At 55.8% G+C, this 26,559-nt stretch overlaps 1 protein-coding gene across 5 annotated transcripts; it reads right to left on the bottom strand.

The window, feature by feature from the left end:
- Window positions 1-128: 128 nt before the first annotated feature.
- Window positions 129-21,164, bottom strand: ITGA5 (integrin subunit alpha 5). Of its 5 annotated transcripts, none has more exons than XM_032644252.1 (30): window positions 20,684-21,160; window positions 14,119-14,249; window positions 12,663-12,778; window positions 12,407-12,527; window positions 12,138-12,199; window positions 12,003-12,048; window positions 11,615-11,740; window positions 11,331-11,375; window positions 11,145-11,188; window positions 9,376-9,432; window positions 9,147-9,199; window positions 8,661-8,869; window positions 8,188-8,379; window positions 7,921-7,966; window positions 7,648-7,749; window positions 7,396-7,451; window positions 7,106-7,260; window positions 6,666-6,803; window positions 6,467-6,534; window positions 5,968-6,118; window positions 5,793-5,885; window positions 5,568-5,647; window positions 5,349-5,429; window positions 5,132-5,237; window positions 4,443-4,595; window positions 3,448-3,534; window positions 3,224-3,337; window positions 2,526-2,627; window positions 1,850-1,972; window positions 129-1,222 (listed from the first exon to the last, which is right to left on the bottom strand). In XM_032644252.1, the coding sequence occupies exons 1-30, from the start codon at window positions 21,049-21,051 to the stop codon at window positions 1,139-1,141; spliced, it is 3,309 nt and encodes a 1,102-aa protein (XP_032500143.1). In that variant the 5' UTR covers window positions 21,052-21,160; the 3' UTR covers window positions 129-1,138. The 5 variants fall into 5 exon arrangements, with proteins under 5 accessions (XP_032500143.1, XP_032500141.1, XP_032500142.1 ...); XM_032644250.1 differs by having other exon boundaries at window positions 134-619; window positions 1,810-1,972; window positions 20,684-21,164; XM_032644251.1 differs by having other exon boundaries at window positions 134-1,222; window positions 3,224-3,355; window positions 20,684-21,163.
- Between the last annotated feature and the right edge of the window lie 5,395 nt (window positions 21,165-26,559).

The following is a 26,559-nucleotide window of genomic DNA, read 5'->3' as shown; positions in this document are numbered from 1 at the left end:
AGTTGCTGGGGGTCATACTCTTGTCTCCCAGTGGAAAGAAGCTGCAAGAAACACAAACATTTCCTACCCACCAAGTGGTCTGTTTCCAGGAAAGTTCTGGAAAGAGTGGGGATAGGACAGATTCCAGCTCTGGTCAGTGGGGGCACCGGGCCGGGTTTATTGCACTTGCAACAGAGTTTAAATAAGTCCCGGGTGTCCGGAGCCAAGGTGAAGGGAGGGTTGGGCAGGGAGAGGAGGGGCAGCGTCAGTGCAGCTGGCGGGCAGAACCCAGATCCTGCAGGCCGGGGGGCAGCGGGCTCCCCCTTTCTCCAGGGGACTAGTAGGGCCTGTGTCCGGCCAGTGTTAAGGTTCCAGATCTGTTGCCATCGTGGCCCCTTCAGGGTCCTGGGCAATTCCTGACTTCTCCTGAGTCAGAGGTGGATTGGGCCTCCAGGCTCAGGTCTGGAGCAGGCTCAAATGTAGTCCTGGATCTGCCTAGTTAGGTCACCAATGTCTGAGTCTGGGTCCCAGATCAACCCCAGGCCCCAGGTTCGATCTGGCCCTGTTAGAGTTCTGATTCCCCTTGCAGCTGGTTCTGGGCCAGCGTGGATCCTGGTGTGGGATCTGTCCTGAGCGGGGCCTGGGGCACCATCCACGGTTATTGTTCCTTGTTGGCCCACCGGGGTGGGGGCTGTCCAGAGCTGCCATGTCTCGCTCCCCAGGTTCCAGGTTCTTAGCTGGGGGCTTCTGGCAGGGCTGAGGACAGATCCTTGCAGGCTGGAGCTGGACAGGAAGTCCTGGTGGCACGTCTGAGCCGGAGAACTGGGATTAGATCCCCCAGTTCTGGTTCCAAGTTGTTTTCAGGAAACTCTCCAAAATGCAAAGGCTGCAGGGAGTCTGGGGCCTCTGTCCCTGGATCTGAGTTCCCCCATCCATGAGGAGGGCATGTGTAAACGAGGGTCCTTCACAGTGCATGGGGGGAGGGGATCCCCAGCTCCGCACCTCCCGGCTCTGGCCCTTCAAGTATGTCTCTGGGCTGGGGAGAGGAGCTTCTCCCTGGCCCTCAGCACCTTCAGGAAGCACCCAGCCCCCTCCCTGTCAGTAGACTGAGGGTGGGGGGACTGGACCTTCAGGATTGGGAGTCTGGGATCGGGAGAAGTCAGGCATCAGAGGTGGCTGGAGGCTTGAGCTGAGCTTTTTCCATGGCGGTGCCGTATGGGAGGGAGCGTTTGAAGAATCCGAGCTAATGAGGGGAAAAGGAGGGAGAGTTGAGTTACTCTGGTTCCCATTTCTCCGCAGATCTTATCCCAAGGCGGGATGAAGGTGACTCTAGTGCTTCCAATCTCCCCATCTTGCAAAAGTGGCCCAAATTCAGGCTGTTAAGACCACCTCTCCAAGAGGTCCAGTGGGTTAAGAGGGCTAAGGTTGGGGGTGCTTTGGTGCCATAAAAATGCCCCCAGTTTAGCCAGAGATGGCACATAGGTTTGAAGTCAAGTTCTAAGTCTCATTGCCTAGTAGTGGCTGCCTCTTGAGAAGGATTCTGAGGCTACTTCTAGGGTATGAACAATTAGTGATGGCTGCCATGGGTTTCTGGAGGAAGTGACAGCACAAATGCCACACACTGGCCACTTGTGAGTAACACTGATTTTGAAAGTATAAATAAACTTATCAGCTTGAGTCAAGAGAACTTTTTCTAAGCTAGGGGCTGTAGAATGAAGGAAAGGATCCTATAGGCAGTGTCCAGATGGGATGCCCGTGGCCAGGGAGAGGTGGGGACATGTGGCTGGAGAACTGGTCTGGAGGCAGATGCTTGGGACTGTAGGGCAGAACCTGGTGAGAGAGAGGCCAGGTCAGGTAGGATGTGGCTGACCTTGTAGAGGATATAGATGAGCAGACCTAGGAGCAGGAGGCCAATGAGGACGGCTAGGATAATGATCCACAGTGGGACGCTGTGGCTGCCTTCTGCCTTGATCCACTGCACGGCTGTGGCCACCTGGGGAGCAGGTCAGGAGAGGTCACTGAAAAGCCGTTAGTTCCTCCCACCCTACGCTTGGCTCCCACTTGCCACTGGACCTAGACCCACCTTTCGCCTTCCGTCTTGGGCTAACAGAATTCTGATCTTCAAAATTCAAATTCCTAAAATGTGCATTATTGTCTCTGACTTTTGGGCTTTCACACCTGCTAGTTCCCTCTCCCCAGAGAATATTCCTTTCCTGACTGGTTAGCCTGGTAGATCCTATTTATCCTTCAGGTTTTGCTTAAACACCACTTCTTCCAGGAAGGCTTTCCTGACTCTGCAAGCCTGTGTTCAAGTGTCCCTATGATGTGTTCCCATAAACATGCTGGCGCTTGTCACACTGTCTTCTCACTGCCCTGTCCATCTTGCTTATCACCGTATTCCCAGGACCTAGCACAGTGCCTGGCACACCGTAGATGCTCAATCAATATTTGTCACCATAATCAGGCCAGCCCCCGTCGCATCCCAGTGCTAGCGCCAGGCCCAGCACTCTATCTTCCTTGGCCCAGACCTCTGGCCCGGGACTCACCTGCAGTTCCTTTCGGGGAAGCTGCCGAGGCAGGATTCGGTAGGGCATCTTCAGGGCTTCATACACAGCTTCACACTGCAGACTAAATGGCTGGTGTTCCCGCTGTGGGTGGTGGAAAGGTGTTCAGGGTGGCCTCTTATGGTATCTAGGAGGTCACTGGGCTCCCCATGGTCTGGCTCTGGTTATGATCTTTCCCTATTTTGGACTCATTCTCTTCTGAATCTCTCTCTGTGTTCCTTATATGAGATAATAAATGTGTAACTGAAGAGTTACAATTAGATGACAGCATGTTCAGTAGAAAAAGCATGGTTTTGGAAACATGAATACGGGTGAAGCACCCAGGATGATGCCTGGCCTATAGGATGCACTCAATAAATGACTGCTCTCTACTGTTCCTACATCTGCTTGCCTCTCTGTGATGGATATGTCTTCCGTCTCTGTTTTCTATCATTCTCTGCCACCGGTCTCCCTCCCGCCCTCCCTCCTCCGAATGGGCCAGGAAAGGGAAGCTGTCGGTCCCAATGTGGCCACTAGGTGGCGCCAAGGACACACAGCCCTGTCCAAACAAGGGTGAGGGAGGGGAGCGCGGCTGCCTGGGTCCCAGTCACCAAAGCGGGTGGCTAGGGCAGTGGGGAAAGGAGCGTCAGTCCAGGCAGGCCCGAAGGTCGGGGATCAGGACTGAGGTGAGGCTCCCTCACCTGGAGGAAGGTCTTGGCCCAGACGCGGAAATGCAGTAGCAGACTTTGGCTCTCTTGCCGGTGCAGTGGCCCCAGCTCGCAGCGCAGCCTGAAACACTCGGCCTCCGGGCATTTCTGGGAAGAAAGCGGAGGCTTGAATGCGGCGTGCCGCCCTGCTGGTGGCTCTGAGGATGCAAACAGATTCTCAACGCTTCGACCCAGACCTCATTCCCAGGAGGACTTACCAGAATCTGAGGCCCCGAGGAGGCAGGGCTCCGGCCTGGAGCATCCCGTCTTTGCAGCCGGTGGTGCTGGGAACCCTCGGGATCCAACTGGAAGAGGAAAGGGACCATTAGCTGCCTCTCTCACCTCATTACAGCCTCTAAGTCAGCCTGCCTCTGGGGTCCAGAGCAGCTTCGACCTGGTCTTCCACCCATACAACTGACCACCTCCTGTGGCAAGGCACCGACCTCAGCACTGAAATACCGAAACGGGTGAGACTTGATCCTTGGAGTTTACAAGGAGGAGATGTCAATAGATAATTAGGGCCCCGTGCCTGCCTTGGGGCCTTTGCCCTGGCTGTCCCCTCTGCTTGGAATGCTTTCTCGAGTCTTCACACACAGGTTCACCCTTGCCTTTCATGCCTCAATTCACCTGTTCTCTCCTCAAGAGGTTTTCCCTGATGACCCAAACAGGCTCCCAGCCGGGCCCTGCCCCGCCCCAGCGTTTTAGCACTGCACTCTCAACACTTCTCAATACCTGTTTCTCTCTCTCTCTCTCTTTTTAATTTTTATTGTCTCTTACCCTCCACTAAAACATAAACTCCATGAGAGTGGGGGCCTTGTGAGTTTTGTTTGGTGCGATCTCTCCTGAGCCTGTAACATGGCTCAGTGCATTGTTGTTTATGTGTAAACGAGCTTTAAAACAGGCACTGGGGCCCAGGCGAGCGGCTCTGAGGAAGGCTTTCCGGAGGTGGTGGTGCCGAGCTGGGCCCTAGGAGTACGCCAGGGCAAGACGTCAGGGAAGGATACTTCAGGCAGAGAGACAGAAGGGCAGTGCATAAAACAGTCTTTTCCTCTCCCAGGGTCTCAAGGTATCTGTGGGCCTTCGGACCCCCTTCCAGTGGCCTAAGTCCTAGCTCCAGGCACACCCCACTTGGCTCTTCCAGTTTCCCGGCGACCTTCCCCAACCACCCTCGGCTTGGTCCCCTCACCCCCAGGCCAGTCCCCAGGCCCCTCACCTCTAGGCCCTGTGGGTTGGGGGGGTGACTGGTGGTGCAGTTGCTGAGTCCTGTGACCCTGGTCACGTAGAGGAGCTGCTGACCTTCCAGAGCCTGGGGACAGCTGAGCTCCAGCACGCCCCGGCTAATGGAGCTGGGGCCCAGGTTGATGAGCTGAGGAGAGGAGGGCACAGTGATCATGCGAAGGGAGGGAGTGATTCTGCCCTGTTGAAACCCAGGTCCTGGTGGCCCGCTCATGCCTGCTGCCAGTCTCCCATCTCAGGAGCGAGGGAGGAAATCAACGGGCAGAGGCGAAATCCTCTCCAGCCAACCCTCCTGGAGGAGGTGGCTCCATCCTTCCCCCCCACACTTTTTTTTTTTTTCTTTTTTTGCAGGAACTTAGCTCCCCAACGAGGGATTGAACCTGTGCCCCCTGCAGTGGAAGCGCGGAGTCCTAATCACTGGACCACCAGGTAAGTCCCCATCCTTCCCTTCTAAGTTGCTCAACTGGCCAGCCTCTCACACTGATCCTGCCCAGGACTTTACCTCTCACTCCCCACTCCCCCTCTCTTGCTCTCAATCCCTCAGGCTGGTCCCAGCCATCTGTCACTCATACAGCTCCTCCTTCCCTGTCATTCATTCTAGTCCGGCCCTCCACTCCCAGTAGCCCACCTGGGGACCAGGGCCTCCCCGCCTCTGTCCCTCCTCACCTCATACACATGGTGGACAGCAGGGCCCACGTCCCCCTCCTCCTGCGGCTGGTCTCGGGGATGCCAGTCGGTCACTGGGAATAGCACTGCCTCGGGCTTGGAGACACTAAAGAGGAGGGTGATTTAGAGGACAGTGGAAGGTACCCCATCCCATATGCATCCTTTCCTAGAAGTCCATCTTGCCTCCCAGAGAGCCCCATTTTGTCGGGGAACTGACCCGTTAAGGGAGACCTGGGCCTGAGCTTCCACAGAGAGCTGGAAGGAAACCACTTCGCTTTGAGAATTGTTGAGATTCTTGCTGTGGGATGGAGGAGAGACTCAGGTGGTGCTGGAGCCCAGCCAGGAAGAATTTCACCTGCACCAGACTCCGCCCCTGCCCCACCCTCCTCGGCCCCGCCCCCAACTCAGCCTCAGCCTGGCCCCACCCACTCCCTACCTGAGGATCTGGAAGTCAAACTGGATGGTTTTCTTCGTGTCCCTGAGGTGCGGGACTGTGAACCGAAGGCCACCCCAGAGCTGGAGGACAGGGAGGGAGGACAAGGGGGCTGTTAGATTGGGCGTCTGCCAAATCCCACTTGCAGCGCTCCTTCCCTATCCCACAGCTCTGCTCAGGATGAGCCGGTCACTTTCCCTTGGGTCCTCTCTCCTGCCTCAGACTTACACTGGCTCCCGCCTTCATGGGGTTGCCCAGGTCACACACCAGCAGGCGGCTCTGGTTCACAGCAAAGTAGTCACAGCTCAGGCTGGAGAAGTTCTGGAGGTGGGGTGGGTGCAGGTAAGGCTCTGGTGTCCCTGTGGCAGGATCTCCCAAGCCCTGCCTAAGAGTCCCCTCTCACCCCTGGGTGTCTGACGAGTCCTGAGTACTCAGCCTCCGGAGGGGCCGTGACGCGAAGCTCTGCCTCGTAGGCGCCGCCCTCACCCACATTCTGGGCATGGAAAGTGAGGTTCAGAGAGTTCTTGTCGCCCAGGTACACGTGGTTCTGCTCCCTGGAGGGGACACACAGGGTCAGGGACACTGGGGAATTAATCCGCAAACCAAGACAATGGGCCATAACAATAACAGACACCGTTTACTGAGTTCCAACTCTATGGCAGGCACTAGGCTAGATGCTTTATGTAGATTATTTCATTTAATCCTTCCCCAAAGCCAGAGAAATAGATGCTCTTATTCTCACTGTACAGATGAGGAAGTTGCATAATTTCCCAGGGTCACACAGCCAGCTAATACGTTCCCTATTCTACTTTTTCACATGCCAGGTGCTTCCAAGCTCCATGTGTTCTGCTAGGAGACATTGGCATCTGGAACCCCCCAGCTTGACGTCAGCCTTCACTTACCCAAACACTTCCAGCTGTAGGTCTGGCACACAGATATTGTCTTCTCCACAGTCCAGCAAGATCTGAGCCTGGGGAGCAGGGCAGCCTTGAGAGGGGGAGTTGCGACCTCCTCCTAAGCTGTCGGCTCCCCCCTCCAGGGCCCCACCCCTAGTGGCCGAGGCCCCTCTCCTCCCGGCCCGTCTCCCCACCCTGCCCTCACCTTGTCCTCTATGCGGCTCTTGCTCTGGTAGTGTAGGACTGGCCGAAGGCCGTGGCTGTCCACAGGGGCTTGGGGGTCCAGGGAGAAGTTGAGGGCAATGTGAATCGGGGAGAGTTTGTCTCGAAACTCTGACTCGTTCTGGGGCCGGGGGAGAGGGTTCACAGATTCAGGGGACACAGGGGACTTGGTCCTCATGCTCTCACATCTCCCTCTGTCCACTCAGGACCCTCAAGAATTCAGGTGTCCAAACTTGACCATGCTCATTGCTTCAGAGGCAGCCTGGTTCCCAGCTCCTCCAACAGAAGGGCCCCCTTCCCCAGCCTCCCAAAGTCCCAGGCCCTTCACTGGAATCTCCCTGTCTCTTTCCCTTCATGAGGGGCACCCAGTTCTACGTGGCCACTCTTCCCAGGCCAGTCCCTACCCTGCCCTCGGGCCCATACCCTGAGGTAGATCTTCATCTCTCTGCAATCCTCCCGAGCCCCGTTCTGGATGAGCAGGGTCTGGGTCAGGGTGGCCTGTCGGGAGGCCAGGAACAGTGCCCGCCGCGCTCCACCCTTCTGCTTCTGCCAGTCCAACTGGAGCTCCACCGTGAAGCCTGCAGCCGGGCACATATGTTAATGAGCATCTGCCCCTCCCTTCTAATCTATCCAGAGAGATAAGAGGTCCCCGAGTCCCCAGCCCCTCCATCCCCATCCCAGCGCCTGAAAGGTTCGGGCAGTCTCTCCCTCACCGATGGAGTCAGGAACGTGTTTTCCAGAAGCATTGAGGCAGAAGCTGAGATTGATGCTGGAGGAAGACCAAAGGGAAAGCTGGTATATCCCACTGGAACACGCATCCTATTCCCTACCTGCCTCCCAGACAGACCCAGACTGGGACAGTCCCATTTGTCCACTTTCAAAGACCTGGTCTCCCTCCCCACTTCCAGGCACAGATGAGGCACCCCCAGACTCCATCCCCGCAGTCTCCTGGGCACCCCACTCACCAAGCCGCAGGGTTCCCCCCCAAGCTGCAGCTATGCTCCTCTGGGTTGAACATGGTGGGAAAGATGGTGAGGGAGGCACTGGCAGACACGATGGGGCGACCCCTGCCAAGAGTGGGTGTGGGGTCAAAGAACTAAGACTCCTCAGGAACCTAAGCACAGGAAGCTGACGCCCAAGCCCCAGGATCCCAGTTTGTACACTTCCCCAAACTCGGCCCTGTTGAGAAATCCCCCAGTTCCCACGTCTCCCAGGCTGCCCCCTGCCCAAGTTCATACCTGTACACCACAGCCTTGTCTACACCAAAGGACCCCACAATCAGATCTGCAAGAAGTCAAGAAACTACCCCTTACAGCAAGCCCCAAATCAGAATCCTTCCCAACCCCTTCCAGTTGCATTGTTCAAGGAGGCCGAAGTGAGGGGACACCGCCATCTGGTGGCATCATCCGAGAACTGCACCCAGGAGCTTAGGAAAGTGCATTAGAGGGGCCGGGGTTCTGAGACCAGGGAATTCTCAGGTGAAAGGGGCCGCTGGCACAACTCACCAGGGTATCCGTTGCCATCCAGATCTCGGCCTCCTCGAAGGGCAGAGCCAAAGAAGTCCGGCGCGTGGCCAGCTGCCCACAGGGGCAGCAGGACCTGGGAAGGCTTAGAGGCCAGGCCCCCTGGGCCCCCAGGGAATACAAACACCACTCCCTGCTGGTTCTCCCCACCAAAGGCAGCCCCAACGGCTACATCTGCAAGACACACAACACACAGCAGTCAGCAGGCCAGGAATCCAGGAGTTCAAATCTCTACCATCAGACCCCAGGACCCGGGATCCTATTTTCCCCATCTGTCATTCCCAGTATTCTAACCTCTTCAAGCCCCAAGATCCAGACATTGGGATTAAAATCTACACACCTCCTGGAGGAGCCACTGGGGGTCTTGGGTATCTTATCTGACAGCCATCTCTCCCCAGATCCCTTCTGACTCAGGCCCCCACTCCTCCTCAGCAACTTGAGCCCACGGTGCTTACCATTGTAGCCATCCTGGTCCAGGTCCCCCAGGGGGGTCAGGGAACTGCCGAATCGACCAAACTCATCATGGCCAGTGAGGGTAAGGGTCGGCACGGGCTCCATGCCGGCCGGCCGCTGCAGGTAGATGTAGACCCTGCCCACCTCCTGCGGCCGCCCGTCGGCTGTCCGCTCCATGAGCAGGGGCGCCCCTACCAGCAAGTCGTCCAGCCTGAGGGTACGGGAAACCCAGTCATCCTGAGACCCTGCCTTGCCATGTCCCCTCCTCAGTCCCAGAGCCAGGAAATCCCAGGCATCTTGGATCCGGGCTCCTTCCCACCCAAGTGAGAGACCTGAGGTCTTCTGGTCTTTGGTTCTCAGCTCTCTCTTTGCCCCTGAGCCTAGGGAATGCAGGCAGGAGGAGGAGAATGCAGAGAAAAACTCTCCTTGCATTTTTCTGTCCCATCCCTACTCCTCGTCCTGTGCTGTGCCCCTTTCCCACTACTCACCCGTCCCCATTGATGTCTGTGGCAGCCACTGCATAGCCAAAGTAGGAGGCCATCTGGGAGGGACAGAAGGGCAGCAGTGGGTCAGAACTAGGGGGTCAATCAACAAGGGCTATGAGGGGAAATCCGGGAGCCTGAGAAGCTGGGCTGAGCTTATGGGCTCAGGGCGGGGGCTTGGTTGGCAGAGGGCCAAGCTGGGTTGTGTGTGTGTTGGGGGGGAAGGTGTCCTCACCTGTTCCCCTGAGAAGTTGTAGAGGGACCGGATGTCTGAGCCATTAAGGATGGTGACCTGGGGACAAGGAGATATGCTCATTGGTCCCAGACCCCCAGACCATCCCATGGGTACAGGATACCCAGGGGCAGGCATTCCTTGGAGACATAGACCACTTGTCTCCTAGTTCCCTCCTTTGCTTTGCCTCACATTCCCATCTCTATATTGGGTAGCTCCATCTCAGGGAGGCTTCATTATGTTCCTCCATATCACTTACCAACTACTACTGACAGATTTTGTACTTATCTGTCTGTTGTGCCTCTCTACCTACTAGAGTGTCAGATAAGTGAGGGCAGGAGCCTTGTTTTGTGTTTTGCTTTCTCCCCAGAGCCTAAAGGGGGAGCAGCTGACACTCAATACTTATTAGCTGAAGGACATCCACCAGCCCTCCCGAGTCACAAACACTCATGGCTCCCCCAACGTGCCCCCTTAGTGATGGGCCCTTCCGGTCCCCTGAGGCTCTCGACTCCCTGTTCTCTTCCCCAGTCTTGCAGCTGTTCCTCTGGTGTGAGCCCTCCCCCAGGACCGCTGGAGAGCCCCCTGGCCTCCCCCTGCCTCGGGCTCTCCCTTCCCCTCAGCACCCTTCCTCCATGGCAGCGGGAGCCTGTCTAGGAGGGATACGGCTGGCTTGGAAATCCGTGGTGGTTCCCTGAAGCCATGGCCCAGTCTCAGCTTCTTGGCTGGTCCTCTGACGCCCTGGAGAATCTGGCCCCAACCTATCTGTTTTTGCCCAACCTCTCTTTAGTCTCCTCATGCCCAATCAGCCCATGCTGAACTGGCCTGAATTTTTTTCCTTTCCTTCCCTGCCTTTTCTCATGCTCCCGCCCAGGATGCTCTCTTTCCTCATCTCCACTGATCTTTCATAGGACATTTTCTGATCCATCCCTGCCCTAGAAAAGAGGTTATTCTTCCCTCTAAACTGCTATATCATCTTGACCACTTTTCTGAAATTTATCCTAGTGCAGAAAGAATGCTGACTTTGGAATAAGACAGGTCTGGTTTTAAATCTCTATCCAGCCACTTACTAACTGGGTGATCTTAAACAACTTACTTGGTCTCTTTGAGCCTCAGCTTTCTCACGTGTAAAATGTGAATGGTAATATCTCCCCTGACAAGCTTGTTGCGAAGAATAGAAATCATGAGCGGACAGTGCCTGATGCACTGAGGGGCTCGTGAATGGGAGCTGCACCTTCGATTGCAATCACTTGTGTGTCTTATCTTACGTACTTGATTAGAAGCGCCTTACAAGATGGGGTATGATGTCTTATTCATCTTCTTATCTCTTACCTTGCCCTAATAACTGTTGGTAATTGAATGGACTCCTATAGCGTTCTTATCTATATGCTTTTTAAAGCACTCGCCATGGTCTAATAATAACAGCTACAGTTGTACACTGCCTCACAGTTTGCTAAGTACTTTCACGTGCATTATCTCACTTCATCCTTACAAGAGCCTTGTGAGGTCAGAACTATTATTATACCATTATAAAGAGAAGAATGAGGCTCAGAGAGGTTAAGCAGACTCAAGGTTTTTATGGAGTGAAGTGGGGTAGGAATAAATCACAGATTGATTCATCCAGAGTGAGTACCAGAACTCAAACACTGGTCTGACCCAAGAGCCCGTGTTCTGATCCACTTTTTTCACCCTCCCAAACTGCCATGCATGGTTCTTTGTGATTAGCCAGGGGACGGGAGAGCAGAGGAGGGAGGGAGAGTCAGGCTGGGCCTTACGTAACCATAGGTGAGGTTCCCTTTGGGCACGCCAGCAATGAAGTCTGTAGAGGGAAGAGAAAGTTGTAGGCTAAGGGCAGGGAAAGGGGAGTCAGACAAAAATGGTAAGTGTCTCAGTCCCTGTGGCTCCAGGTCCTGGGTCTCCATCTGCCCCCTCCCTTGGCCCCAGCCTGGGGACACACTCACCTTCTGTGTCATCACCACTGAATTCACCTACAGCCACAGAGTATCCTAGGAGACAGGGTGGGCGGATATTAGGATTTCTGCTTTGGGGACCCCTCTGTCCTGGCCCATCCTCAATCCCTTCCCCACCCCTACTGGGCCTTTGTAGTCAGCCTCCACATGACACATAGGGCAGGAGGCTGGGGATGCCTGGGTGGGAGAAGGGAGGCGGGGTGGGGGGGGGGTGAGCGAGGACAGGGGCCCCTGAGGTACTCCCCCTGCAGCTCCCACCCCGTTTGCTCCCTCACCCAGGTAGCTGTCATCGTAAATGGAACTGGCCTGGCGAGTCTGCAGCTGCCCCCGAACTGGGTTGATCAGGTACCCGGGGTAATAGGATTCTGCAATCTGCTCTTGGGTGGCGGACAGGATCTGGCCTGGGGAAGGGGATAAGGAGGGGATGGCTGGAGGAGGAGGTGGCAGGGATGGGGGCACTGGGGGCTGACTGGGTAGGATTTCAGAAGTCTGGTACAAGGAGGGGAAGCTTGTGGAGGGTGGTGGGAGAGGATGGGTAAGTCTCAGGAAACGGAGAGGAGAATTGGGACGGGGGCAGAGGAGGGAAGGATGGTGATCTCGGGCTGGGAGAGGGATAAGAGGCCAGGTGCAGGAGACAGACGCAGGGATAGAGGAAGGGCTTACCTTGCCAGAAATAGCTCCCTGGTCCGCCCAGGACCACACGCCCAGTCTGTGGGGGGAAGGAGGTGAGTCCACATCTGGTCCTGATTCCCCTGCATCCAGCACCCACAGCCACTCCCCTCCCAAATCCCTCCTCACCTTGGTGAACTCGGCACTGAAGCCCCCTTGGCAGTAACCCTGCCCTGCTGCCCGGCTGAAATCTGCAAGGGGAGAAGGTGGTGGGAAGGAGCTCCACACAGATGGGTCAGGCAGGAAAGAGCAGGAAGCTTGGGGAAGGAGAGGGGAGAGGGGGCCAGAGAAAGGACCTCTCTGGACCAGACAGTGAGCATCAAGGCTGATGGGGGGTGGGGGACCGTGGGGATTCACGGAGAAGGCAGACTCAGGGCTCGTGCCCCCTCTTGCCCTACCTGAGCGGCACGGCGCATACTCCAGAATCCGGGTGAAGTTGTCTGTGGAGAGGTAGCAGGTGCCCACGGGATCGCTCAGCGGCTCCTTCTCAGTGCGCCAGCTGTAGAGGGGAGCACAGGCCTGGGAGGGCCCAGGAGGAGGGGGGTCCAGGTTTAGTCCAACAGGACCTCTCTTCCCCGCCTCCCCCACTGTGCTCCGCTAACCGCAACCATTGCCCCTCCTGCCCACCACGCCACTCAGCCTGCTGGCCCTCACCAAGATGGAGGAGCCATGGGCTCGCACCGTCGCTCCGAACCACTGCAGGGACTTGTACTCCACAGGCTCCTCTCCCTCGAGGCTAGACGGCGGCGAGGACTCCAGGATCCGAGAGCCTTGGGGGAGTGAGAAAGGGGAGTCATGCCAGCTGCGGGCAGCTGAGCCCTAGAGCAGCCCGTGCCCTCAGCCTGGGGGCACCCAAGCACTTGCAAGCCCTGAGCCCATGACTCGTGGGAGGGGGAGTGGGGAAGGTCCTTACAGTCTGCCTGTTGTAGCCTGACTCAGCTTCCCCTGCACACGTGCACACAAGCCCATGTGCACATGCAAACACACAGAACCTGGGGTTTCTAGAGGTGCATTCATTCCCCTGGTCCGCCTGCCTCCTCACCCAGCTGGGAGAAGGATGCTTGTGGTGAGGTGAGGAAGAACGGCTAGTTCCTGAGAGGGCTACCCTCTGGCTGCACTTCTCTGTCTGTACCTGGGCCTGTGTCTCTAGCAGCACGTGTTCTATGTCCTTGACCTTTCTCACGTCACTGAATCTCTGCCCCTTGTGTCTGCGTGTGTGCGTGCGTGCATCTCTCTGTCTGCCTGTCTCTCTCCTTCCAAACCCTCTCTGCCTCTATGGGGCAGCCTTTTTTATTCCTCCGCTTCTCATCTGTCTTCCAGGTTTTAAAAAGAAATCGGTCGGTTTTGTGCTCTTACACCACCCCTCCCCCACTGTCTCCATCTTTTGACGCTCTCCTCTTTTGTCCCCTCACCCCAGTTTATCTCTGGAGCCACACTGCTCAAGTTCATGTCCTCGCTCCACCTTCTACTAGCCGTGTGACCTTAGTCAAGTTACTTAACCCGTTTCCTCACCTATAAAAAAGGGATAATAACACCTCGCGCCATCGTTGAAAGGATTAAGTGCGTTAATATATGTAAAGTGCTTACAACAGTGCCCAGCATATAGCAAGTGCTCTTGAAGGGTTGGCTGCCGTTATTATTCTTTCTCAGCCTGTCTCCTTCCATCCCTCTCTGCATCTACTCCGGACCTTAAGCTCCTTGAGGGCGGGGCCTTAATCATGTTTCAATCCCCTGCAGTACCAGCACAGAGCCTGGCACGCATTATCACTTAGTCAGTGCTTAGTTAAATGAATCGAATAGGCTCTGTGACTCTCCCTCTCTTTGTCTGTGTTACTGCCCTGGTCTCCCTGAGTTGTGGGTGATTCAAGGAAAATGAGAGCCACATGTTTCTGAATCATGCCCGCCCTCCTTGGGCTGGGCTGGATTGGGAACGTGGTGTGAGTGCCACGGGGAGCCGCTGCACCGCTGCACGGAGCTGGAGCCCCAGAGCCTCAGAGCACGTGGCGCTGGAACTGGTCAGGCTCCGCCCCTCGCTCCAGACCCCGCCCCCTAGCCTCAGTCCCACCCCTTAGTCCCTCCCTGAACCTCCCCGACCAACGAAGGGGGTTACCTTTGCTGTCAAATTCAATGGGGGTGCACTGTGCTGGGCTGGTGCCCCAGGGGCAGAGGTAGACGGCACCGCCCTGCAGCACTCCCGGCTGGCTGGTGTTAGCCTTGGGCGCTCCCACCAGCACGCTGACCCTGCGGAGGGGAAAGGGGAGGCAGCTCAGGGGGGCTCCTAGCTCTTCTCCAGTCTCCCCAGGCGGGAAGGACCCAGGCCTCTGGGCCAGGGTCTGGGTGGGCGTGGCAAGATGCCCCCCGGGTTGTATTTATATCTCAGAAGATGCCACAGATACCAGAGGCCCAGGCCGGAGTCAGGCGGTCCCCATGTGCCGCTGTCACTAACACAGCGTCTCCCGCCTCCCCCACTCTCTCCCCTCCTACCTTCCCCTGTCATTAGAAGGAGGAACCAGAGTCAGTTCTGGCAAGAGGCCGGGGCCAGAGCTTCTCTATCTCCTCTATGGACCTGCCAAGACTGGAGGCGCAGCCCCTAGAACCCCAGGGTCCTCTTAGCTAGCCTATACCCTCTCCTCCCAAGCCAAAGCCCTTCTCTGGGCAAAACCCAGGCGTCCAGCTGCCCAGCCCTGGGGCACGTCGGAGGAAAATGTGAGTCTTGGAAACCAGGCAGTAGAAGTGGAGAGAGGAACTGGAGAATGGTGAAGGCAGATTGTTCCCCTGGGCCTGGGTGTGGACCTGCCCTCACCCTGGGCTCTGGTGGGACCTCCCCATCCTAGCTGGGTCTCTGTCTCAGCCTCTGAACCCCTTTCCCATACACCATTGCTCAGAGTCTGAATTCAGATCCGGGTGGTCTACTGGGGTCTTAGTTTTGGACACAGTGCCTCATTCCCTCTGAGACGACGAGGAGAAGGTCGCCTTTGCTGGGGGTCCTATGTAATGGGGTGGTGACAGCTAAGGTCCTGGATAATTTTGCTGCCTCTGGCTCTGCCTCTATCATTCCTGGGTCCATGGCCTCCAAGACCTCTGTGCAGTCGTCAGCCTTCTGGGCTTTCTCCTCCAGCGTCTCCCGTGAGGATGCATCTGGCAGCCGGGGCAGCTGAACCAGTGTCCCTGCCAGCCGCCAGCCTTGGCCTCTGCTCTCCTCCCATAACTGACTCCGGCACTGCTTCTCCATCTGTCCCTCTGCCCCTAGGACTGCTTGCTCTCTTGGTTTTGGTTTTAGGGACCCCCCCCCAGTCTCATCTCAGATCTTGGGCTTCTCCAACTCTGTTGGTTTCTGGCCCCTTTCAGCTTTCAGCACTCCCAACACCCACCCTTTTCCCGATATTTGGATCCCTTCATTAGCCTTTCTTACCAGGAGTCCCCAAGTCGGGGATTACCGTAGAGGTCACAAAAGCGGGTGTGTGTGTGATGGGATGGGAGACAAGAGATACATCGAGTAGGGGAGGGGTGGGGTAGGGGTTCCAAGAGGAATAGGAATGGGAACACCAGAGAGAGCATCTCCAAGGGGCTGAAGCAGAGTGAGGGTGGTCTAGCAGGGCCAGAGGGTGAGGATGGGAGAAGAAAGGGTCCAGAGGGATAGGAGGGGAGGCCTGGAGTGAGAGTTCCTGGAGTGGTGGGGGGTGGGGTGCCAGCCTCGGTTACCCTGGGGACAGGAAATGTTTACTGCCTGCGGCTTCCTGTCTGTTTCCAACCTCTCACTTCGCCGTTTGTCTCCCACCCGCTCGCCTGCTGGGCCCCACCCCTCTCACTCAGGCAGTACATTCAGTAGGGGGGTGGGAGCTGGCTACTCCGAGGCACAGTGACCTGGTTGGCTGCCAGGCCTAGTAGGTGAGGTTGGTGGTGGGGAGAGATTGCATTGCCCCAGGGCTGGGGGAGGAGAGAGGGGCGCAAGCCTCTGTAGCAGAGGCAGCCGCAGAAAACAGCAGTGGTGCAGGGGTTCTGGGTCAGGCACTAGCTCAGTATGGACTTGGGAATACACTCTCCCTCTTCCTCTGGGTGAAGAGGTTGAACAGGTTATATCAAAGTCTTCCAGAGCTCCCATACTCTTCCAGGAGAGCATAGGGGCTTGGCCAAGGGACCCTGCTCCCACCCCCAATTTTCCCACCACTCCGTGGAGGGGAGCTGAGCCTGGGTGCTCCTGGGATGGCCTGAGGAAGAAGCTTGGAGTTTGGCAGGGCGGGCAGGTGAGAGAGAGGCCTTACAAGGCTTAGAAAGCCCACAGACTTGTGGGCCAGGGGCATATGCCAAGGCTGCGTGAAGGTTCAGGAGATCTGGGGTACAGGCAAGGGACACAGATCCCAACCCAGACTTGCCCCATGCCGCCCATGGCTTATACCTGAGGATGCAGTGGCCCTTCTTTCCCAGCTCCTCCAAGTCAGTGCAGTAACTAGTGCCCTCCCCTATGTGCCAAGAGAGGCGCCCAGTGTCAGGGGTGGCACGTCACATACCTTATCCTTATTCTCCCACTCCTGGTTCCTGCCTCCTAAATCCTGCAGCAGTTGGGTCCTACTAGGGGTCCAAGAAGGTAACAATGGAGGGTCCTTGGGCTCTTTTCAGTATTTCAGAGAGCCTAACGGAAATCATGCATTTACCTGATAAGGAAGCCCAGGCTAATTAAAACCTCAAGTGTATTTGCTTTGGGCCGGAATTATATCAACTCCTGTGGGGAACCTAGTTATCTCATATTGGTCAGAAGCTCTGATTGGCAGCTATAGACGTCTTCTTGTTCTAATTTTTGGTGGATAAAAAAAAAAACAGGAAAAAGGAATGAATTATTCCTTCCTAAATGCAGCTTGGCAGATAAACTCTTCCAAAATATAGAGACCAAGGGAAGAAATAAATTGCTGTAATTTATTTTGAAGCCTCGGAACTCTGATGTTCTAGAGCTGCTTCTTGGAGACACAGGCTGCCTCAGCACCATGGTTTGAAGACTTTCTTGTAGACGCCTCAGGGCTGCCACATGGAGTGAGCGGAGGCCAGTTTGGTCCTGACACTCCTCTCCATCTTCTTTCAGAGCAACCTCTTTTCTCTGTTTTTTTTTTTTTTTTTTCTTTTTTGCTGTATGCGGGCCTCTCACTGTTGTGGCCTCTCCCGTTGCGGAGCACAGGCTCCAGACGCGCAGGCTCAGCAGCCATGGCTCACGGGCCCAGCCACTCCGCGGCACGTGGGATCTTCCCCGACCGGGGCACGAACCCGTGTCCCCTGCATCGGCAGGCAGACTCTCAACCACTGCGCCACCAGGGAAGCCCGGTGCTCTGTTTTATATAGAATGCCCTGATAAGATATCATTTGAATTGAAAGAAAGAAAGGAAGGAAGGAAGGAAGGAAGAAGGAAAGGAAGAAGGGAAGGAAGAAAATAAAAAACTGTAACAAAAAATACTGCTGACCTAGTCCCATGTCCTCATTGTACAGATGGGGAAACTAAGTCCCAGAGAAATTAAGTCACATGTCCTGGGGTCACTCAGAATCCTTCTCAACCTAAGAACAGAAGCCAGGAATCCTGATACCTAGGCCACTGTTCTGGTCTACCCCGTTGCCAATTTGTTCCCTCCTCTCCTCGCCACTATCTCCCCAGCCAGGCTTCTGATTAACCAAGTTCCTGTTCAATACATGGTTACTGTTTGACTCTATTGGCCTGACAAGGTCGGGGGTGGAGAGTAGCAAGTGGACCGGACCCAGCTCCTGCAGGTCCTACGGCAGCCCTGGCCGGGCCAGAGGAGACACCTGGTTCTGGGTCGCCCAGTGTAGTCTCAAGGGAAATGCCTGGCTGGCTGGGAAGGAAGAGTTGCCTCCACTTGTGGCAGCTCCACATGGGGAAGGAGCTGGGCTAAGGCTGGTGCAGCTTTCAAGCGCATGTCTTGGGTCAAGTCACTTCCCCTCTCCAAGACTTGAATTCTCTACCCATGAAATGATGGGTTGCCCTTGAATGGTCCCTAAACAAACTTCTAGTCCTAAACTTCTATGATTCCTGAGGCTTCAGTTCATATACACGCATAAAATGGGAGCAGTAATGCTTCGTCTGTCTAAGGCAAGGATTTTTGTAATGATCCAACAGAAAAATTAATATGAAAGTGCTAAGGAATGTGAGGCACTATTATTACTATCACTACCATAAGCAAGTATTAAAAGTGAGTAAGAAATAGTGAAAATCTTAGACAAAGAACTAGGTGATGTCCAGGGAAGAGAGAACCAGAAACAGAAAATAGCTACCTCATAAAGGTCATACCTCCACGCACTGACCACCCTCCATGGACCAGGTGCTTTTTATATATATTGTCTCGTTTAGTCCTCAGAACAGCCTCATAAGTGAGGTGTCTAATTTTCATGAGAAGACCAGGCTCCAGTATTTAAGTCTTAAGTAACTCAGCCCAGGTCCCACAAAGAACAAGTAAGTGGTGAGGCCTGCATGCACACCCAGCTTGGCCTGACTTAAAGCCTGCCCCTTTCCTACTGTGTAACCTCGCTAGTGCTTACCCTGCCCTCTGATGCTGTTTCGGTTTCCACAGTGAGAGGTGATAAAGGGGGCCAAGAACACTGAGGCCCTCCCTCTCCAGAAAAGGCCCCAGGTGAGGGGCTACATTTGTCCCCCGCAGGTAGGAGGGGTTGAAGTCCCAGATGTGGTGGGGAGGGAGGTCACTGGGGAGGTGGAATGTTCCGAGTCCTATTCTGAGAGTGCTTTGTAGAGAGAAAATGAGAGGGGGAGGTGCACAAGCTGGACACCTGGGTTCTCTTGGGAGAAGAGATGAGCAGAGGGGAGGGGGAGGGGAAGAGACTGCTGGGTCCTGCTTTAGAAAAGGGCTTTTGGGACTTTAGGATCAGGCCAGGGGCCAGACAGACACCTAGGGAACCAACTGGGAGTGTGTGAAAGTCCAGATGTTTCAGAGGAGTGTTTTAAAAGGGAGATGACACTCTTGTTAGGTGGGAGTGGGGGTGGGATAAGAGGAAGGTTAAGATACAGATAACTGGACACCCTATTGTGGGGGAGGATCCCTTCCCCTCCCTCCCTCCCCCTTCTCTACCCCGTTAGGTTTGTGGTAAGGAGTTGCAAGGGGCCTGGGGGAGGCTGGGCCTGGCAGAAGCTCCAGGCCAGGGTGATGCAATGGGGTTTGGGCAGGAGGCCAGGGGGGTGGGGTGGGGGCTGGGTGGGGACCTTGAATAGCCCAGAACCAACAGCTGGGGCCTAACCATCCTCCAGACAAAGGAGAAATATGCCCCATACCCCAAGTGAATTACCTAGATTAACCCCTTTTCTCCAAAAATTAAAGGAAATGAGTAGAGCTCAGTTAACTGTATCATGTGTAGGAACAGCTCACCTCTGACAGAGGTCCTATCAAAGCTGGATACCAGGGGTTGTTGTGCTGGTGGCGATGGTGGGGAGCAGTGACAATCTCAGAGCCCAGAGATGCGGAAAGAGGATTATTCCAGACATCGTGCAGGATCAGGCATCTGGCACCTGGGAGTCCCCGTCCCACCCCAGGAGCAGCTTCCTTCCCCTCTTACTCCCCCCCCCACATTTAAACAAACACCCTTGTTCTAATGTTGCCTAGCTCGTTTCCCCAAGCCCGTGGGCTCCCCATTTTCCTGGCACACAGGGTCCGCTCTGCTTGTCACCCTGCTGAGCTGGGAATGGGGAGCCTCCTTTGAGACTTCCCCGGTCTCTGAGATCCTGTGTTCTGACGCTCTTGGGCCCTGCAAGCCCGCGTCTCCCCAGCTTCCGACCCCAACCCCAGAAGTCCCGGTCTCAGCTCAGCTCCAGCCGACAAGCTACAGGAAATCAGTTTTTCTCTTCCTCCCAAGAGCTAGAAGAAGAGGGAAACCGCCCACCCCCCTTCACGGGCGCACATCCCTACCGACACATCCGAGCCCCCGCCCTTGGCTGAGCCAGCCCCCAACCCCGGCGCCCCCCAGGACCAGGGTCCCGGGACTCTCCCCAACTTCCCGGATCCCCTCTTCTGAACAGAGATTGGGGGTGGCGGGCGGAGTAGGAGACCGAGGAGAAAGGGGAGGGAGCCGCGTCCCCCTCCCGAGTCTTTCCCAGCCTGAGTTGAGGGGGGAGGGGAGGGTAAGGCTGGCCCCCATTTAACCTCCGGACCCCTTCAGCCTCCGACTCCCTTCTTACTACACACAGCTCATTCTGCTTCGACCCGTTCTCTCTCCGCACAATGGCCCTCAGGGGTCCCGGGGTTCCCCAGTGCTCCAAAATGCCCGCCCTGGCCTCCGCGCCCCCTCTCCGTCCCCATCCGCCTCCGGTCCCGGCAGCTCTCGGATCTCAGCCAGAGACCCTCTGCTCTCCATTCCCGCGCCCTCCTCTCTCTTGGCCCCAAGACCCCGGCCCAGACTCCTCCAGCTTGCAGCTTCGTGTCCTCTCCCCACCCCACACGTCTCCCTGCTGATCGCTCTCAAACTCCTGGCCACCCTCCACGCCGGCCACTGTCCCCTCCCTACTCCAGCGCGGGCCCCCAACTCCGGCGAGGGCCCCCAACTCCAACCCTAGTCCTTCCAAACTCCGCCTCCCAAACTCAAGCCTTGGTCCCCTCCAGACTCCAGCCGCGCCCCCTGTCTCCAGGCGCGCACCCCCGACCCCGCCAGCCCGCCGCCAACCCTCCTCAACTCACCCGTCTGTCCCCGGCCGGTAAAACTCCACCGAGAAGCCGAAGAAAGAGCCCGGGGGCCCAGAGAGCACTGCTGGGGCCTCCGCGTCTAAGTTGAAGCCCCCAACCCTGGGCGGCGGCGGCAGCAGCAGCAGCAGCAGCAGCGGCAGCAGCCGGGATCGGCGCCGGGGGCCCCAGCGCAGCTGCACGGCGAGGAGAGGGGACCCTGGCGTCCGGCTCCCCATAGCACCCGCTCTTCCCTGTCCTGGGGCCACCGACCCGGAGCCGCTTCCTAAACCTCCCAGAGGCGAATGACTCAACGCGGGGAGGAGTTTGCCAAACTCCCGGCTGAGCCCTCCCCCCGCCTGCCGGGGGGGCGGGCGGGGGGGCATTCCTGGGTCCCTGGAACGCTGAGCCCGCGCCCCCCACCCCGAAGGGGCGTGGGGGGGGGACGCACCTCTCCACTTCCCTCGCCCCAGCCCCAGCTGGAGGCCGGTTGTCTGGACTGGGTCAGACTGGGCTGCTTTGGGCTCTTCCCCCTCCTTCTCGCTGCTTCCCCCTACTTCCTCCCGCCTCCTTTCCAGATGTACAACGTAAACGCTCGGAAAAGGAGTCGGAAAAAGGGAGCGGAGAATTTCCTAATGAGGAAAGGAATCACCTCCGGAGGGCGGAGGGAGTCTGAATATGTGTGTGGGGTCTCCCTCACCAATTCAGGGAGGAGGCTTTGGGGTCTAAAGGCAGAGGAGACACCTCTGGCATCTGGCCAACTGGGATTCCCCCTTTGCCTTCCGGGGCCATGGGGTGCCTGGGTTCCAGCCAGCTGGATTTGGGACTCGGAAGTTGAGGTACAGGGTGCTCCCAGTCAGGCCGATCCGATGGAGGACCTACACCGGCTCTCCGCTCCCTGCCCCCCCCCAAATTGCTAGAATTGAAAACCCAGGAGTCCAGAAATTTGGGGTTACTTCACCAGGAGGATTCCGGTCCAGGCCTCCCCCTTTCTTGGTTGTAGGATATGGAAACCTCTGCTGAGTCCCTTCCTAGAACCTGGCAGTTGACCAAGGGCCTGGTAGTGGGAGGGGGAAAGGGTTGCTTTGGCCCTTCAGTGTCTTCTTGATCAAACTGGCCTGATTCCTACAGACCTGGAGAATTGTAGGATGGGGGGGGTGGTGTCTTGCAAAGGGGCCCAACCTTTAGCTTCTGTTGTCTTTAGGCTCTGGGAGCTGGAACCCAGCACCCCATTCTCCCAAGATGCCCTGTGGATGTAGAGGAAGGGACTGTAGCAGGAGAAGGCAGTGACCCCCTGCCCATCCCTTCCCCCAGCCCTGGCTCTGTGTGATGAGATCACCTTTCAGGATTCTAGTCTTTATCTTAGTCTGGGGGAGGGGGACCAAGGGGCCTAGATTCTCTCCTAACCTCTCCTTTCCAGCCCTCCTCCTGTCTTTTTCCTCCAGGACTCCTCCCCTTCCAGAATAATAATCCCCCCGAATCAGAACCCTGCCCCTTCTCTTCTCCAGTCCCCTGCCACTCTGGCTTGGGGGACTCAGAATCAATGCTTTTTCCTTCACCACGAGTCTCCTCCTCATTCTACTACTCTACTTCCTGTCCCAAATCACCCAGCTGTTTTTTTAAAAGCCCCTCTCCAGAGCCAGCTGCAGCCCAAGGGAGAAGGCAGCTGGTCAGACCGTGGAGTGATGCTGGCTCCCATCCCACTCTCACATCTGCAGGTCCTGACCCCCTCTTAGGCGAGGAACCCAAAGAATCTCTGGGTCAGGATCTTAAGCACAGCACTGCCGTGAAGGTAACCTCTAGGTGAAAACTACTCAAGCCAAGGGCTGAGACCCTCTCTGGGAGGAAAGAGGTTGAGGGCTGACTGCTGTATAACCCAGCAGAGCATGTGTGTGTGAACCCAAATCTCTCCTGTTTCAGCCCAGGCACAAGCTCTTTAGATTTTCCCAGGATTTGGGAGCTTGGGGTGGGGGTGGGGAGGGATACAGGGAGGGAGGTGTGTGATTCAGCTCCTCCCAGGAGCCTTGGTGAGGGACAAGGGACATAGTGTCCTGCCCCAGTTCTCCTCCCCACTCCACCCCCCTGCTTGGCCAAGTCAAACAGGCCCCCTCCCTGTCCATTCCCTGCTCCTGTTTACACCGGGAGCCCCTTAGTCATTCTCTGGCTGGCTTTTCTACTCTCCCCAATATCCCTCCTCTCTTGGCTCTCTCTGCCCTTATAAGTCCTCTCCCAGTGGCCCCAACACCTCCTGCCTTCCATCTCACCATGCCTGCCTCTGCCTGGCCCTCCCTTCCTCTGCTCCGGGTCAGGCCTGCACTTGGGGTTCCCTCCCAGTTGGAGCTGCTTCAGGCAGCCCTCCAGGTCTGGAAGCTGGCCTAGAAAGGTCAGCCAGGAGGGGGTTCCTAGGGATCATCAGCCCAACCCTCTCCTTCAGAAGAGGAAACGGGTGTAGAGAAGTGAATTGACTTGTCCAAGGTCACATGGCTGCTAGTTAGTGGTGAGTCTGGAACCTAAGTGTTTTGACTCTAAACCCAATACCCTCTCCTCTCAGCCCACTGCCCACTAAATGCTCTGTCTCCTGTCAGCTTTTTCTCAGTGTATCTCTCAGCTTGTCTCTGGCCAGTCTGTGTGTCTCTGTTTTCTCTCTCGGCTCTGACCTCTCTGCTACCCTCTGTCCCTTCATTGCTCAGTAAGAATTATTTGCTGTGATGACTGATTATTATTAATCACGGTCTGCTTGACAGAGGGGCAGAAGGGGTGAAGGGCAAGGGCAGGACACTCACCAGACTCCTGCTGTCACCAGCCTGCCCGCCCTGAAGGCTGGAGCTTAGAACTAGGAGACGGAATTTCCACAGAGGAGTTCAGGGTAGAGGTGCAAGTTTTAAAGCCAGGAGCCACGCTGAGTGTCAGTGGCATGGGAGAGGGGTGAGGAATATTAATAATAGTTTATTTAGCACATGCTATATGCCTGGCCTTGGGCTTGACCATTAACCTGCCTTTATCGCATTTCATCTTCCGAATATCTCCAGCACTGCAGGTATTGTGATTCTCATTTTACTGTCAGGAAACTGAGGCCCAGAGAGTGAAGTGACTAAGACAGGATCAGCAGAAAGAAAGGGGCAGAGGTAGAATCCAAATTTCATCCCAACTGATCCCAAAGTCCTTGCTTTTCCCACTGCACTGTTAGTTTAGTCCTCTAAACTGGGCTGGGTTTCTACAGGGGGAAGATTCTGGAGCAGAGATATTTAACATAGGACCATTGTTCCTAGGGTGGGGGTGGGGAAGATTGGGTGCACAATTCATTAATCCTCGGAAACAGGATGGAAGTGTGTGTGTGTGTGTGTGTGTGTGTGTGTTTTCTCTGGGGTTGCTTCTTCCAGATTCTCAAATGCCTGGAAACTCTGAGAGCACTGAGGCTGGATATCCTGATTTCGGGGTATAGACTTGAGCCTTGTGGGGCCTGTAAGAAGCCTGGTGGGGTGGCATAGGCTGGGTGAGGTCTTCCTGAAATAACACTTCCCAACTGGTGTGTGTTCACACACACAGATGGGCTGTGGGTGTGCTGAAGCAGGTATCAATCCCCTCAACCTTCGCAGCCTGGTAAGACCTGGGAGCACCAGAGACCCCAGGCTAGTGGCTTCTGGCCAGAGCGACTTCTCTCACTACCTCTGGGGATGGTCCAAATCTAATGTTCTCAATGTGATATGATGCAAAAAAGAGTGGGAAGATTTCGCTGGACAAAGGGATCAGAGGAGCTTATTGGTTTGCGGCTCCTGGGACCCCCTCCTCCTGCCCTGTGGTGGGGTGATGAGTGGGAGTGTGGTCTCCCAGAGGGAAGGACGGAGGGATAGGTATACAGATTATGGAGCTGCAAGGGTTGGGGGGGAGGATTCTGGAAGTAGAGTAGGATCCTGGTTATCCCAGGAGTCTGGGTCTGGAGCCTGCTAAAGTTGGAGCATTGAAATGTATGTGTGTCCAAGAGAGAGAAATCGGAAAGTACAGGAGTGGGCCATATGAACCCTAAAGCTCTTTCGCCACCCTGACTCAGGTCTCTGCTTAGGGGAACTGATGGCTCCATCATCTGTGACTCACCCACCACCATCCCCACTCCCTGTCTGACGGGGCGGGGGGGGGGGGCAGACCCCTCCCCCATGTCCTGACCTAAAATAAATGCAGACTCCCCTCCCCTTTCTACCCCCACTTTGCTCACAGCACAGGAGGGGTGGATGAAGGATGTTTGCTAGACATCATGGGGACAAGACCAGTCCTGGGAGATGAGATGCTTTTGTTCTCTTGTTCTAGGGCTCTGAACCTAAGGCTTGAGACTGTGCTCAGGTATCTCTGTAGGGAAGAAACTGGGACTTTTTCCAGGCTGGACTAGGTTTGGGAGGGGCAGAGGGACAGGAATTAGGGGAAGGGCCCTGGTGGGAGAGGGGCAGGGCTAAGGGAACACTGGGGTAAAAAAATACAAGGCCCAGGGGTCCAGAGCAATCAGATTAATGGGAAGGAATTTCCACCATCCAAGCTAGTGTCTTCTTTTCCAAACCCTCTTCAGTTTTCCTATTCTACTTTTTGGCATTTTTTTGAGGCAACAGAATTCTGCAGGAAAATGTAACAACTTCACATAGGAAGTTAAAAGGGAAATAAGATTCTCTGGGGTGTCCTAAGCATTGACCTCATTTTATTTGCTCACCCACCCCACCCCCATTGCTTTCCATCCTTTTTCTCTCCTTTGTTGCCTTGTACCTACCTCTAGAGAAGAAAGGAGTGCCTGAAGCTTCTGGGCTCAAGGGCCTGGAAGCTGAAGGAGAGATCCATCCGGGGTGGGAGCTGTGGGCGGGAGCGTCGTTTCCTGGGATGGCCTTCCCAGATGTAAGCACATCTGGAGCCCATCAGGGAGGGACCTGAAGCACCAGGATTCCCAGTGCACACCCAGCTGGGGCTGTGAGGAGCTGAGGATGAGCCAGGCGTTCCCTCCCACCCCCACGACGCTTGCCATTTCTAGCCTGCTCTTGGGAAAAGATTACCAATGCCAGACAGAAAGTTAGGGCATTGGAAGGGGCCGGGAGGAGGGCAAGAGGGCCAGAGATTGCACCCAAAACACAGACATACTATTTCACTAGCTTCAGCTTTTTCTGGCTCTATAAAGAGGACAGTGGGAATTCCCTGGTGGTCCAGTGGTTAGGACTCCTCGCTTTCACAGCTGAGGGCCCGGGTTGGGGAGCTAAGATCCCACAGGCCATGTGGTGCAGCCAAAAAATAAAAATAAATAAAAATAAAGACAGCATCTCTGATCAGTTTGGAATCAGGATGTGCGTGTGCACACATGCGTGTACACGTGTGTGTGTACAGCATAGGTATGCTATTTGCCCTTAAACACACAATAAATTGGCTTTGGCATCAGGTTGGGGATGGGGGCTAGCATGTTCCCCTTCTTGCTTTTCATGAAAAGGTATAAGTCTTCCCATGAGCTCTCTGGACTTCTGGCACTTCTTACCCCTCCACCCCCAAACAAACACACACTCCTTCCTTGGCTGCCAATTCCTTCCTGTCCATCGTCACCTCGTAATGAGCACACTTGTTTGCCAGGCATCACGTACAGGGCTAAGAATAGGTCCCTCCCCTTGCCCTTCCCTTCAGGGAGATATAAGATGTTGGGGTAATGAATTAGTGGGTAAATGGGGGTATACAGTGATCCCTGCAAAGGATCCAGGTGTTCCCAGCACCCAACCCCCAAGGGTAAAATGAGAAGTCTCTGGGGCTGAGATTCAGGAGCGCAGTGAGAGGGAGAGCTCCTCTGCACAGCCCTCTCTTCCATAGCTATAGCTGGAGGGGGAACCAAGCCCTAAAAGATTTTTAAACAACCTCTGGGCTTCAAGATTGTGGCTTTACTG

The sequence above is a fragment of the Phocoena sinus genome, chromosome 10 (assembly GCF_008692025.1).
Source record: "Phocoena sinus isolate mPhoSin1 chromosome 10, mPhoSin1.pri, whole genome shotgun sequence".
NCBI classification, from domain to species: Eukaryota; Metazoa; Chordata; class Mammalia; order Artiodactyla; family Phocoenidae; genus Phocoena; species Phocoena sinus.
Note: the sequence above shows the minus strand (reverse complement) of the source record. Positions and strands in the feature narration are given on the sequence as shown.

Excerpts from the sequence above, each read along its gene's own strand:
- ITGA5 (XM_032644250.1), bottom strand. The coding sequence starts at position 21,051 with ATGCCCCCCCGCCCGCCCCCCCGGCAGGCGGGGGGAGGGCTCAGCCGG. Across the intron at positions 4,596-5,131 it reads CTGTCCACCATGTGTATGAG|CTCATCAACCTGGGCCCCAG; the intron begins GTGAGGAGGGAC and ends TCCTCTCCTCAG. Across the intron at positions 2,628-3,223 it reads GGGCCAAGACCTTCCTCCAG|CGGGAACACCAGCCATTTAG; the intron begins GTGAGGGAGCCT and ends CACCACCCACAG.